We start from the raw sequence: 14,891 nt of genomic DNA on the forward strand, positions 1-14,891 counted from the left end.
CCGGCCCCGTGACCGGCTCGAGCCGGCATGCCCGCGCAGCGCCCCCTGGCGGGGCGGAGCGAGGCGCGGCGGGCCCGGGGCAAGGCGGCCGGAACAAAAGTGACGTCAGCGGTTTGCAGTGACGTCACGGCTGAGGCACTGAGGGGCTTTCGGTCTGTTAGGGAACAAACGCATCCACAAAGGAAATGCGGGTAAAGCTGGTGTTGAAAGATGCATACAGTGCATTACCGTGTCGCACAGTCTCAATTTCGAATCACAATGCCCGGCTCTGGCTGCAGTAATTCCATTTGGCCACAGCATCAGGACCAACGTCACTTCATAGAACCAGCAAGGTTGGAAGAGACCTTTAAGGTCATCAAGTCCAACCATCCACCAGGCGCTATCACTGCAATCCCTAAATCATTAATTTATTTATTGCCCAGTACCAGATCCAGACACCTTTTGACCACCTCCGGGGATGGTAACTCCACCACCCAGGCAACCCACTCCAACACCTGGCAACACTGACAGTAAAAAAGAAATTCTGAGATCTAATCTGAATCTCCCCTGTGTGAGCTTTGGGCCATCTCCTCCTGTCCTCTCACTGCAGGCACAGCAGGAGAGACCAAACCCCTCCTCACTGCAGCCTCCCTCCAGGGAGATGGGGAGGGCAGGGATCCCTCCTGAGCCTTTTCCAGGGTAAACAGACCCAGCTCCCTCAGCTGCTCCTCACAGGACATGTTTCCTAGACCCTTCCAGAGCCTTGCTGTACTTCACTGGACTCAATTTCCCTTTGAAAGTGAGGGGCCCAAAACTGGACACAGTACTGGAGGTGAGGCCTCCCCAGTGCTGAGCACAGGGGACAATCCCTGCCCTGCTGCTGCTGGCCACACTATTGCTGGTACAGGCCAGGTGCCATTGGCCTTCTTGGCCTCCTGGGCACACCCTGGCTCATGCTCAGTTCATATTCATAATCTGTGAACAGCACTCAGATTTTTGTTTCTCATAGGTAGAAGAATCTGGACTAATTGACAGCCTTTGATGTCAGTGATAATCCAGATGGGAAGATTATGCTGGGACTAGATTCAGGATTTGGCATCTAACCATGAGAACTGACGTCCAAATTGGCTTTAGCTACCTGTAGCCACTGGTGAATTCTGTGAAAACTGAAACTACCTTCACTGTGACAGGGGTTTTCCACATTATCAATACACTTACCTAATTTTTAGCATTGTTAATATAATGGAGTGCAGAGTTAAGGATAGACTGAAATTATTTCAGATTTCTTGAATTATATATGACTTATTCACGTTAGCATGTAGCGGATAAAATGTATTTGTGAGGCCATGACCAATAAGGAACAACAGAAAACTTCATTTTCAAGGGATTTTTCTAAATTGCTAGTATATAGACTTTTACATGTAGAACTGTGATTCTGTAATTCCTGTATCATATTTCCACTTGATCAAAAGCTTTAATTGAGATGAACTCAGCTGATTATAACGTGGTGCTAACAGCACCAATATTGTGGGTTGAGCCCCATATGGGCAATTCTCTTAAGAGCTGTGTTTGATAATCCTTGCATGTCCCTTCCCAGAATATTCTGTGATAATATATGACCAATTAAGTCTTGCTGAATGTACTTTTATTTTCTGACTTACAAAACATTATGCTGCATAATTCTATAATATATCATTCATGAGGGCCATGGTTAAAATAGAAGTTATAGTTTGGTAATTTCTCAGTTCAGCCACAAAATGTAACTGTCTCTGTCTAAATCTATAAAGACTGGACAAGGCAGCCAAAAAATGCTGGACAAGGTTTTATAAAGCTGTTGTTATTAGGCAGAACCCTCTCATTTCCTATCTTTCAGCTTTAATTAGGCTAAAAGAAGAAAGAAACCACACAAAAATGCACTTTTTACTGCTAGAATGTGTTTACACATTAAAATTGATGTGAGATCATCTACCAAGATGAACAGTGCAATCCTCTCCCCTCCCACTTCAGCCATCCACAACTTTTTAGAAAGGGTGTTTGATCTTCCAGTACTGACTTTAAGTCATGACAAAATATTCTTAAATTACATATTAAAAATTACATAATACAGTCACTCAATTTACTAGAAAAATATTTATATGCTGAAAGTGACTGATAGTATTGGGAAATAGGTAGATGACAGGGAAAGAAATATAGGCTTATTGGAAATAGGTACATTAGTGTATGTATGACTCCAAAACACAAAGGAGAAAAGCATGAGAAATAACCTAGAAGGCACAGTCCAGAACAGGCTCCCTGCTCTGTTTCACTTCCAAAACTTTTTTTAAATTCTGCAGTGATCTGTATTTGCTTAATTTAGGATGCAAGAAAAGATTAGTTATCCATGAAAAATAAACTCACAGGAGAGGAGTATTTCTGCTTTAAATAAATAAAATTTAAATAAATTCTATTGTCATAACTTTCCCTGTATTCTTAATTCTGATTCTGGTTTATGTATATATATATATATATATGTACACATACACACACACACACACATATATACAATCAGCTCTTTTAAGACAGCCTCTGTTCCCTTTCTGCCTGTTATGTAAGCATGAATTTCTGATTGCTTATGATCACTCTCCTTCATTTTCAGGCTGCCATGTATTTTCTTCTCTCTGGAACAGACTTGGCTAATAGCTATTCCTGTTTTCTGAAGAAAATCTGCATTACATCCACAATCTCACGTATTCATTCCATCATGTAGTTGAAACCTTTTATAGGAATGCTACAGATACATTCGTTTTAATCCTTTACTCCTGTTTCTTCCTATTCAATTTTGGAGAATTCTTCCAGGATAACAAGATGACTCCCCAGGTATTCAAATTACATTCCATTTATCTAAGGTCAGGAAATGTGATGTAGGAAATAATTCTGCATTAAGTGAAAGATGGGCTATTTAGCCTGTTAGGTCTTTTCCATTCATAATTTAACATATTCTCTTTGTCCTGTGGTGCAGCTGTGCTATACTTACCACAAAGTGACAGTGTCCCTCACACTTCCCATACCACAATCAGGCAATTACAGTGTCTGGGTAGCTCTCTTATAGAGAACTGTGTGAATGTAAGGAGATTAGGTGCACAAAGATCTTTAAAAGTACTCTTCCTTTTGATAGTAACTGAAGTAATTGACATGGACAATGTCCCTGATTTTTCCATTCCCTTTGCTCAGCCTGACTGCTCAGTTAAGAATGACTGAAATACGTTATCAGACAGAAGAAATGTCAGAGAGATTTTAAGTGCATATTCTTCCACATAAAATACAGGTTTGTGTCTTCCAATATAGTCCATTACGTGTTTATATAGTACAAGAACAAAAATGTGTAAACTACCGATGAAAGTCCATTAAATGTGGGTGAACGTTATAGTAACTTTTCAACTATCATCAGCTTCTAAAATGATACAGACAATTATTGGGCAAGAATTCAGAATATATGTACTTTATTTCAAAAGAATGCTCTGAAGTGCTCATTTTTAGAGTTCTATGTTTTTTACTACAATTACAAGATGAAAGCTTTTCCACCCGGAAAACATTTCCTTGTGCCTATTAAGAAAAGAATTTGTAAATATTGTGGAAAACATTGTGACCTCAACAATCAATACACAATTCAAACAAGACAATGTATCATAGATAGTGGTAGCATGAATTATACTTTCTGTATAAGATGGTTTTGTGGAACTTGGATAGTGGGCAAATGCTTCTTTTAGCTAATAATCAAATGTCACCACACACCTACTTGCACTGGATTATCCTAAAGACATTCTCAAAAGAACAACTATATTGAAGCAATCCCTAAAATTACAATCCTTCTCTCTAACTGTATTATTTAGGTGGCAAATTTAAGGTGTAAGTCCTTACAAATTCCAGGGAATTTGTGTTACTCACATAAACTGCACTCACAGCTGTCTTACTGTGCAGTATCAGTTACTAAGATCTGTGTTAGAACCAATGTAATTTACAATATATGCCTAGAATAAATATCTGACTTCAGAATATTAACTAATCAAAGGTATGGGCTTTCCTACATACACGCAGTAGGATAACATTTAAAAAGTAGAAAGCTGAACATTTTACAGATTTGCAAATATATTCTCATTTACTTGATGTTATTTCAATTTTGAATCCAAAGTATATTTACACAAATGTTTTCAAAGATGGGAGTTCACATGAAAGACAAAAGCAAGGTACAAGCCACAGTACAGCACAGTACCCTTGCACAGCTGTCCCATTTTAGAGATGGCAGGTGCTGAGAGAGGACATGAACCAACCTCTGGTTTACTGGGAGCTGGCATCACTCAGCTCCAGGTCCATACCTGGTTTAGTCCACAGCCTGCCTTCCTGAACTCCCTTGGCTGTCAAAGGAGAAAGCTAATTTTCTCCTGCAGGACATTCTGACACAAAGCCTCTCAAAATGGAGCTTCTTTTGGGTTGGCATTTTTTATTTACTATGGGATGAACAGCCAGCTAACCCAGCTGACACTGCTTCTTATCATTAACACTGTTCCACTTCTGTTCAACAGAGCTGCCACTTATCCTCTGCTTCTACCATAATATACTACAAGTCCAGCTCTTACATCTTGTGAGCTGTTCCCAACCTCTCGAGTAGACTCTACCCTATGGTAAATGTAGCTGTAAGTAGTGCACTGAATATGGTTACACTTAGCTAGAAACTGGTGAAAATAAATCTCATAGTTCTATGAAATTTGAAAACTTTATCACTTGCCTACAAAGTAACTGTAGCAGCCAACAATACTGCTTACATAGTACTTTCTTATCTTTTGATTCAGAGATAAAGACAATTTCTGTTCCCTAAACACACCTGTTCATAAGCAATGAAGGGCAAGAAAGGAGACATTAATGATACGGAAGTTCTGAGAGGCCTGACAAATAAAGCAGTGCTGCTTAAGAACATTTGTTTTCTAAGACAGTATCACAAACAATGTCAAGGCCAGAGGGAGTACTAAATGTTCTGTGGGAAATAGCGGTGAATAGTTGGTCCCATGGCACCTGAATGCAGTGCTCCTATTCATCAGGATGAGAACTGGATTCTTGTAGAGGGGTAGGTGTGATCTCTTTAATGCAGTTCTGTGTTTCAACACAGTTGGAAATGGAAATGTGTATCATTCTCATACAGAACTCAGCTGATTACATTTTTTTTTCCTACTTCCAAGATATAAATTAACTGTTAATGCTCTTAATGCTGCAGCAGTATTTCAAGCTATTAATGAAAGATAATTTATACCTCCATGAGCATAGAAGCAAATGCTGAGTTCTGCTTACATAAGCAATCACCATTGACCATGGTAATTACTGGTTCTATGTTTCCAGTCTCTTTTATGTATCAGTATTTGTTAGAGAGAGAACCTCTTAATATATATAAATGACTTATCAACTATTTATGTAAAAACTATGTTCCACTTTTTACTTACATGTAAAATTAAAAAGGAGACACTGTGTATTATTAACTAACTTTTTGATCAGATGGTTTATGAAATGCTGGTCAGTGAAAGTCAGCCAGTTTCCCTAATGTTAGAAAATACATCTTTAGGAAAAACGACAGAGGGATAGGCATAAAAGGTTGGAAGCGTAGAAGCAAACCCTCATAACTACTAAGAAATCTCTATTGCTGGATGACCAGATTGAATCATCATTTAGATAGGTGTCATCAAAGTTCACAATCTTGAAGTCCTTCTTAAGATACGTCGCATTCAGTTTGTTTAGTGTTCGAGCAAAGGTATATTTAGATGCACAACTATATGCTTCCATATGGTAGACTTTGTGGAAATGCATATCAAAATATGGATTATCCTAAAAAAAAAAAAAAAAAAAAAAAAAAAAAAAAAAAAAGAGAGAGAATGAAATTACTATACACATAACAGTGTTAGACTTGCAATCTGTTGTTCTCTGCCCAGCTGTCTGCAGGGCTTTTTCTCAGAATGATGGGCTCTAAAGGACTTCTGCTATTCATCTTATATGGTCTTTATAAAACTTTAAAAAGTAGCAGCTGTAATTCTTTGTCATTGGGAATTTTTTCTGAGTAAAACTTTCTAAGTTTGCTCAAGCAATACACTGTGCTTTATTGGGATTGCAGAGTCTTGTATTGAACTGAATCAATTTATTATGTTTCCCAAACACAGTATATGAAAAGTACTTGCCTTGGACTATAACTGTCTATATCTGTGGGAGAAGAAGAATATTGATTACCCTTCCTGCCTCAGTTGTATTTCTTTGTGCTTTCTGGCTCTTTGAAACAATTAATCCTAGCAGCAGGTAAAATCTTTTAAATTCTATGGATATGAATACCTGTTATGAATATTTATAGCAGTGTTAATTACCCCATGAGTCTGGCATTCATTTAGGCTTTTCTTTAATCAAAAATGAAACAGATTTTGATCATTGTTGTGAAAGGCTGAATCATTTCTGAAGAATATTTTAGCACAACACTTCTGAAGAAAGCCTCTGTAAAAATTTTTAATGAAATTTTATAGATTTTAGAGTATATTTGAAAACAAATCTATTACATTAACTGCAGTTTACACTGGAAGTTGCAGATGGAGAACTTTTATTACCTGTTATGATGATATTATAATAAGCTAACAAAAAAAATCTCACCTTCCTCTTCCCCTCCAATAGTGCAAATGTGATGTGGAGCCTGTCACATGCAATAAAGCCAAAACCCCTTGGTAACATAACTTCATTTTTCAGATAATGAATCTTAATACTTGTATCCAAAATTGCAAAACAAGAAAATTATTCTCCATGCACATAAAACATAATGTAACACTTACTGTATCTGCTTCTTTTCCATCAATCATCTCCAGATCTTTCAAAAACCACTTTTCAACTATTTCATATTTCTCCTCTCGGTCCACTCGCCAGTGTTTAACCATACATATTTCTACTTCTTTACTTTTAGTTACTGCAAAAAAACCAATAGTTTAGATATGCAAGCAAGTAATTTCCAAAGTTACAGTAATTAAACCATGACAGGCAGGGCTCTATAGGGTATACTGGACTTGATAGCTTTATTTTGCCCAGGTAGTAGGAATATGCCATGTTGCCAGTCTGTGAAACCTGTCAGATTTTAGTAGATTTAGGACTTACCTTACCCGCCCTGTGAAGAAAGAGTCTTGTCTGTTCAAAAGCCTTCCACGTGAATTCACTAGCACTGCAACGAAATCCTCATTCTGGCACTGGGTCTGTATTATCCTGCTTACTTCAAGAGGGAGACTTTTTGGGGTGCTACAGTTAAAAAACCGCAAAACCTCTACCAATGTTCTGTGTTCACATGACTTGTGCTATACTTTCCATCCTGTGAAGGAAGTTCTCTTATGAAGCCATTACTTTTTTAAACAAAACTCTTATTTCCCTATATAGTATGCAAATGAAATTAACACTGAATATTTTTTTCTTAAAACTTCCATTCTAAATGTATAGAAATTACTATTTTCCAACCTATACGGGAAATGAGATTAAAAAGAGCATGAAGATGCTCTTTGCAATAACTACCATTATTAATTGATTACCTTGAGTGCTGAAGAGAAGACTGGATTTCTGTAACAGACCATTATGAGTGTGAGAAGCACCAGAGCCTGAGCAATCTCCTGCACATCCAGCTGCTGATGGCTGCAGGGAAGGCCACATTCCCAAGCTATCTGGTAGACCAAGTTATGGTGAAGAAGTCACCTACATCTCAGAGTTAAAACTAGAGGAAGCAAGCCTCAAAAATACAAAGGAATATGCTAGAGGCCCTCAGATCCCCACATTGCCACTGCTCTAGTCCTCAGGAATCCTATAAGGGCAGAGCACAGATGTTATGCATAATGAACCCAGTGGTGAAACTTGGTGTGCTATCTTCAGTTAAGAAAAAAAAATTCATTTTCCTGCATTTTACATACTGCTTGATCTTGCACTCAGTTAAGAGTCAAAGATTTTTTTTATAGAGAGCATGAGCTGAGACCTACCATGTCATTCTATTAAGCTCTAAAAACTTTGCTAGAGGAGGGCACAGCTATAGTAATACCTTCATAGAAGACAAAGTATGTCTTAAAGCCTTTCATGGACTAAACACCTTTTGCAGTGTCTCTGTAGGACAATAAAATATTATCCCCACTATTCTTTCTTGGGTGTGCCAATACTGGGTTGTGAAAACCCCTGAATGGAATTGCAGTTCTACATTCTTCCGGGATTTATAAACTGTTTCATGAAAAGATACTGTCACCTTGGTGCAAGAACTGGGACTTGCTATTGTGAAAAAGAAAGGAAATAGTGTTGGCCAAATGGTATGAAAAAAGATTTTTCAGTTACCCAGACCAGAATTTTGTTGTAAAACACATTTCAAAAAGCACAGACCTCTGAAGTTTTGCCTATAGTTTGACTGATTCTTTTAAATGGTAATTTGAAACACAGAGGTTGCATTGCAGGGATAAGATTTTAGATAATATGCTTTGCTCCTACAGAACCACAGCAGAACACAGTAGTTGCTGGCAGCTAAATGCAATCCATCTTTCAGAATCAGATTTCCACTCTACTCACCACTTACTTGACTGTGCCTGAATATATTAAGAGAGTGTAATATTAGATAGTGGAGGGATCCTACTCTTAATACTCTACATGAATTTTCCTTTATGTCTTTAGAGACTTCCAATCAGTAAATCTGATTAGAGGTTTTCTTTAATGGTTTGTTCTCCTCTACCTTAAAAGGAAATTTTTAGTAAAGATTTTAAAGTTGTATAATGTTTTATTTCTCTTTTTTGGATGTTTCACAACAGTGAACTACTTACAGATCTCCAACACATAACTAATCATACTCTACTGATCCTTTCATAAACTATGAATGAGATTGGTATTTCTGTATGTTTAGAAGCCCTATGATATTCAGGAATTAATTCCTTAAAACTGTCTTTACAGTTATAACATACAAAGTCTGTTCTACCAAAATTAAAGGAGTATAGGGAACATAGCTGGCTCAGGGTTTCCAAAAATCTGTAAAACACCTCATGTATTCTAAGGACTTCAGGTGTTTAAAAAGATAATGAACATAGAATACTGGATGCTACCCCCACCTATGTCTCAAGCACACAGATTATTTCTACCTATTTATATGTATTCAGAACCTGAAGAGAAAACAGACTGAAAGAATCATTCACTTCAACCTAACTACTTACAGATGACATTTCTCCTTTTAGTATTTTTCAATGGTTTGAAATAATAACTGGAAAACCACACACAAAGAAAAAAAACCACAGAAATCAGCTTTTCTGAAACCTCTATGAAACAGATGATTCACTTGAAAAGAAATTTAGAAAGTAGCCAGATAATTAATTACCATTTACTCGAAGTTTGTGCTAGTTACTAACTCCAATGAGTATTTATTTAAATCACAAGTCAAATTCCTTGTTCAAAGTTTAATAGGGAAAACATGCGAGACATTAGACCAAGACTAAGGATAGTGCAAAAAATCTACAAGTATTTCCTGCAATGTTAATGCATTGTAACGCTTTGCTGTAGAAAACCTGATTAAAACTCTAGTAAGGGTTTGCTCTTTTCAGAGCAGCTCAGGCGCTCACAGCGCTGCCACGGCCAGAGCAGCTGCGGGGCAGATGCCGTGTTTCTCCGCCGGTGTCAAAACCGGAGCCGGTGTGAATCAGGAATCGGAGAGAACGGCGTCAGAATCGGAGCCGGTGTGAATCAGGAATCGGAGAGAACGGCATCAGAATTGGAGCCGGTGTGAATCAGGAATCGGAAGGAACGGTCTCGGGGGCTGCTGGCGGTGCGGGAGCAGCGAGCCGTGCGCGCTCCGTGCCCCGCTCTCCGTGCACCCTCCGGGGACGGGAGAGGCGCTGAGCCCCGGCCCCGCTCCCCCGCATTCCCCCGCTCCCCCTTCCCTCGCAGAGCCGCTGGAGCCGGCCCCTCCCGTACCTGCCGGCTGCCCCGTACCTGCGGCGCACAGGTAGTAGCGCTGTGCGCCCGCGCCCTCCACCTCGATGAACTCGTGCAGCCTCCTCCGCCGGGGCCCGAACAGCCTCTTGGCCAGGTCCTCCTTCACCAGCGAGGACATGGCAGCCCTGGCGCGGCTCAGCGCCGGGCAGCGGCGCCCCGCGCCCCGCAGCCGCCGCGGGGCAGCAGGGCGGAGGGAGCGCTCCGGCCGCGCGGGGGAGGCATGGCCGGCGCACACCGCTCCTCCCGGCTCTTCCCCTCCGCCCCCGGGCCGCCGGCGATAAAACTCGGCCCGCGGCGCCGGGAGAGGCCGGGCCGGATCTCCCCGCCCCGCCCCGCCCGGTACCGGCCCCGCCGCCAGCCCCGCCAAGTCCCGGCGGTGCCGTCGGGCTCCCCGCCCGAGCTGTCCCTCTTCGTCCTGGACTCAAAGCAATCACACTGGAAGCGACTTACCAAAAAAGCTGCTAAAGCAATTCTTTTTATCAGTAGATGAAAGCGCTGAGAATTTATAAAGGAATTAGATGGCTTTATGGCTGTCACCAGTGTTCCTCCAGTAATAGCTTTTTGGCTATTAATAGCGTTAAGGAGAAAATTACCCTATGCAACTCCTTATAAACAAAGTTAACTCACGTCCAGAGGAGTTGCCAGAAGGCAGGTGGAGCCTGGGCACCATCCCCAGAATGTTTGGATATGTGAGGGATCTTTCATATCAGACTTAAATGTATTTGCAGAAAATTTGGTTGTTTCTGCCATTCTGCAGGTGTGTGGGTGTTCTTCTAATTCTGGTGTCCATGGAAGCCTGTGTTAGAGTTTTGCCCTTTGGAGTAGTTGCTGGCTGCTTACAAAAGTTTGGATACTCTCTTCTAATTCTTATCTTCAAGCTTAGTATATCTGAATATCTTACTGAGTATTTAATTCCTGTGATCTCAATGCAACACAGAAAGAAATGTTACCTTGGAATGAAAATGAGTGCTAAAGTGAAGGCAAGATTTAGAATCTAAGGATTTTTTAAAAATGGCAATATTAGAATTATTTACTGACATAGATCTACATGGTGCTTTGATTATGTGAAGCAAAATAGAATAAAGTTAAAAGGATGTAAAATTAAGGAGAATCATCATCTGCTATAGATACTAAGCATATTGGGTTGACAGGTGGGAAAGGATTTAAAAGAAATCATGTGTTGGTTTATTATGCTTTCTTTTAGTCCCAAACTGTGTTTGGAAATATAATTGTGATTTTTAGATATATAGATTAATTTCCATCTCTGATTTGGGAGAGTAAAGTTACTATAAGCTTCAGGTTTTGTAAGTATGGGGCTTAGGGATAAATTTAATTAGGAAAAGAGCAAGATACTCTCTTCCAAGAAATCAGCATATCAGGAAAATGACTTCTTATGGTGACTTTCCAGAGGATATCTGAGGCACAGGGATGCCCAGGTTCCTGCCCACAATTTTTATGACTTGGCCATGCCTTGAATATGAGACTGCTGTGCAAATTGGCTTGCATTTCACTGTCCCTCTCTGTTGGCCAGACATTGGCAGAATTGTCAAGGCTGATACCCCAGGCTTCAGTTCCTCACCATCAGTGTTAATAGTGCCATGGCTGGAGGTTTCAGTGCTCATACTCAGTGCCAGACTCCTCATTAGGAAGCTGATTTTGGCTCTGCCAGTCTGTAGCTCATGTTGCATCTCAGATTCTTCTATTTTTTTTTTATGTTCTGAAGCAACAAAAGTACAGAGAAAAATACCTTCAGAAAAATTCTTGCAGCTCTGGAATAATTTTCAATCAGTTTTTCCCTTGTTAAAGATTCAGCTGGTACCAGAGAAACTACTAGAGAGCAAGTGAAGCATCACTGGCATCTTGGAGACATGATGGAGCTAAGAAAAAAGTAGTGCATAGGTCTGATCTCTCTTAACTCAGATTTTCATTTTTTCTCAGTTTGATCATACTGAGTTTCCACAAGATTGTTTTGAGGTTTGAAATATTAATATTCTTCTGCTGTGTCCTTTATTTTATTCTCAAATGCTGCATTAAGCAACCCCTCTGAGTATATAGGTAGAAAGGTGCAATGATGATTTTAAGGGGCAATGCTTTAATAGGAGACATAGAAACTTGTAATCCAGTATTGCTTGATCCTTTCAATTTCTTTATTCACCCATCCTCTGTTATGTAGCAGATCTCAGATCCACCTTAATATAAGCCCAAATCCTAACAGGCACCAGTTGCAGTTGAGCTGTAACTCTCCCAGCCAGCAAGGATACACTAACTATGGACCAGGAACATCTTATCTGACCCCAACATCCCAGCCAGCCATCCCCACCTCAGATAATAGTGCCCCTGAATGAGAGTCTTATTGACATAAATCAGAACAAACTAAACTAATTGTTGCAAGGACTACAAAGGAATTTACATCCAAATTTAACTGGGATTTCCATGTAACTGTCCAAAGAGATGAATTGCACATGATTGTGAAAGCCACACAACCCCTAACCCAGGCTCACAGTAGTAAACAAAGGGAGAAGTAGTCAGCAGGGAAGTGTCTTAGACCCTTCTGCTAAACATTAATTACTTCTGTACCTTTTTTCCCCCCTGTTTTTCCCTTGCAATTTCTTACCATGACCCGATACAGTTTTCTTTACTGTACCCAGGATATTAACTTTAACAGATGTAGCAGCAGATTCTAAAAGGATAAACCTCTTTAATCTTCATCATTTCTCAGTTATTAACACTGTTATGGTAAAAATCTGTTCACCAGCTTTAGAAACAACATTTGTGATGGGTCCCTCTACTTTGGATCTACCATTAGTATATGCACGTGGCATGCTTATTTGAGGCTTGATCCACAGTGCATTAAGTCAGTAGCAAAATTGTCTTTGATTCTGGTGGGCTTCAGAATAGTCATTACAGGCACAGTAGAATATCTACTGTGTTTAGGTGGGACTTCGCTGTGATCTGCGTGTTGAAGCCCCCAGAAGATGTACATTTGATTTTTCTCTCAGTTCCTGGCACACCTTACCAGGTAGTGCTTGCTGGAAGCATCTTTCCCATTGCTCCTTGTTTGACAATGTCATGAAATAATGGGAAGGAAAATGCAACGTGAAGAATAATTTCTCAGAACTTCAAAGAATCCCTATAGACTGAAAAATATAATTTATAATAGGCTTTACTTTCCAATAGCTTCTATTTCTGTTTGAGCTTTCAGCCAGGTACAGTTTTTTCTGTTAAAAATTAGTTTATTATCTGTAAATATTCTTCACAGCTTTGAGTCTCCAGACCACTTTTTTAACATCACAGTCGAGATTTTAGAGTGTAAACCAGAATTTATGGATGACATTCTACAGTGACCTAGTTGTACAGAGCAGTTTCCAAATCTGACTCCAGAAAACTAGTTCTAAACGACCATCATTTTTTCCCTGTGATTTACCAATGATTTTTTCTCAGGTCTCTTTCCCCACTGGCATTTACAGAGGATCTGGCTCCTAGTTATGGCTAGTTATTCCCATGTTTTTGTAGCTATACCAATAAACTTAGATCTCTGTGCAGTGAAACATAAACCTTGCTGTGTTGTTGATGTGTTGTCCTGAAAACTCTTTGAAGCAGCAGAGATAGTAGGGTTTCATGCAGAAATGCTATTCAGTAAGCAGCAGCTCGAGACACTCAGTTTTAAAATAGAAGCATAGAAATACAAGAAGTAGAAGACATCAGTTGGTTAAAATGTTCTTGCAGAAATGCTTTTCTCCTGAATGTTTTGAGGAGCCCATTAAAAGAGTCTCGCACCAATGCCAGGATATTTGGGTGCTCAAACAGACAATGACTCAAGATTTTATCAGTTCTAGTAAAGAACATTAAACCCTAAATATGACTGGTGACTCTAATGGTATGATGTAATTACTTGGTTTTAAAAAGCAGTATTGTACTCTTTTCTTGGAAGAAAGGAGGTAAAAGAGTTTATTCTTCATTTTATTCAACTGAAGCTCAAATTCCTCAAGTTTACATTTGCTTTATACTGGTTTATCATTTTCAAAATGTAATCATGAGAGTCATTGGGATAAATAGTCCTACACCATGCCAACATCCTATCCAAAATTTTCCATTCAATAGAAAATAAACATGTCCTTCAAGGAATAGTAACAAGAAGCTGTTTTATGGATGGAGTTTGAAAGCATATTTTGAAATATAACACAAAAGTATGAAGTATCCTACTCTTCTATGAAGAATTTACATATTGACTTTTACACATATATGAACTAAAAAATAGGGCTGTAAGCAAATTAACTTAAATAATAAAACTTTCAGTTCCTGTTCAGCAGAGCACCTAATAACACTTTGATGAATTGCAGCCACATTTAATTAACAGTGTGAAATCCTGGCGTGATGGATTCAGCACTCTGTTATTCAGATATAACTCATTTCATATCATGCAGTTTTCTTTGTGGAGGTAAACCATAAAGATAAGAGTAAAGAACGAAAAAAAAAAAAAGGGAAATAAAAAGTTAAAGCAAAACTTAGGAGTTTATGACCATTAATCTTCTGACAGCTGAAAGCTTTTGAAATTTTAGTTCAGGATTTTGAGAGCTGTGGCACATTTTATAAAAATACAGAGGAGGACACATAGTAAAGAGTTACATTGATCAAGAAGTCAAGAAGTATCTTGGTAATACATTAGAACTAAATTAGATTGTGATGCCAATCAAAGTGCTCTTTTATGTTCTCATTTTCTTGTAAATTTTTTAATAAATGGATTTTTTCTTCCAGAGTTACCCAGAGCAACTGTAACAGATATTCTGTCAAAAGCCTCTTTATACTTTTTAATAATGATTTTCATCTCTACCTCTGTAGTTGCAAGTAATAAATTTCATTTGTCTTGGCACAAGAGCCGTTCTCTTCCCTCATGAAAATTGAACATTATTATTAATGTAGATAGTCAATTA

The 14,891-nt window shown here is 39.1% G+C and overlaps 2 protein-coding genes across 2 annotated transcripts in view; both read right to left on the reverse strand.

The window, feature by feature from the left end:
• The window catches only part of SRD5A3 (steroid 5 alpha-reductase 3), a 390,804-nt gene that overhangs the window by 214,887 nt on the left and 161,026 nt on the right, over window positions 1-14,891 (reverse strand). The window lies entirely within an intron of this gene.
• EXOC1L (exocyst complex component 1 like) lies at window positions 3,445-10,209 on the reverse strand. Its single transcript, XM_056490185.1, has 3 exons — window positions 9,958-10,209; window positions 6,807-6,937; window positions 3,445-5,826 (listed from the first exon to the last, which is right to left on the reverse strand). The coding sequence occupies exons 1-3, from the start codon at window positions 10,076-10,078 to the stop codon at window positions 5,563-5,565; spliced, it is 516 nt and encodes a 171-aa protein (XP_056346160.1). The 5' UTR covers window positions 10,079-10,209; the 3' UTR covers window positions 3,445-5,562.

This window comes from Oenanthe melanoleuca, chromosome 4 (genome assembly GCF_029582105.1).
Source record: "Oenanthe melanoleuca isolate GR-GAL-2019-014 chromosome 4, OMel1.0, whole genome shotgun sequence".
Taxonomy (NCBI): Eukaryota; Metazoa; Chordata; class Aves; order Passeriformes; family Muscicapidae; genus Oenanthe; species Oenanthe melanoleuca.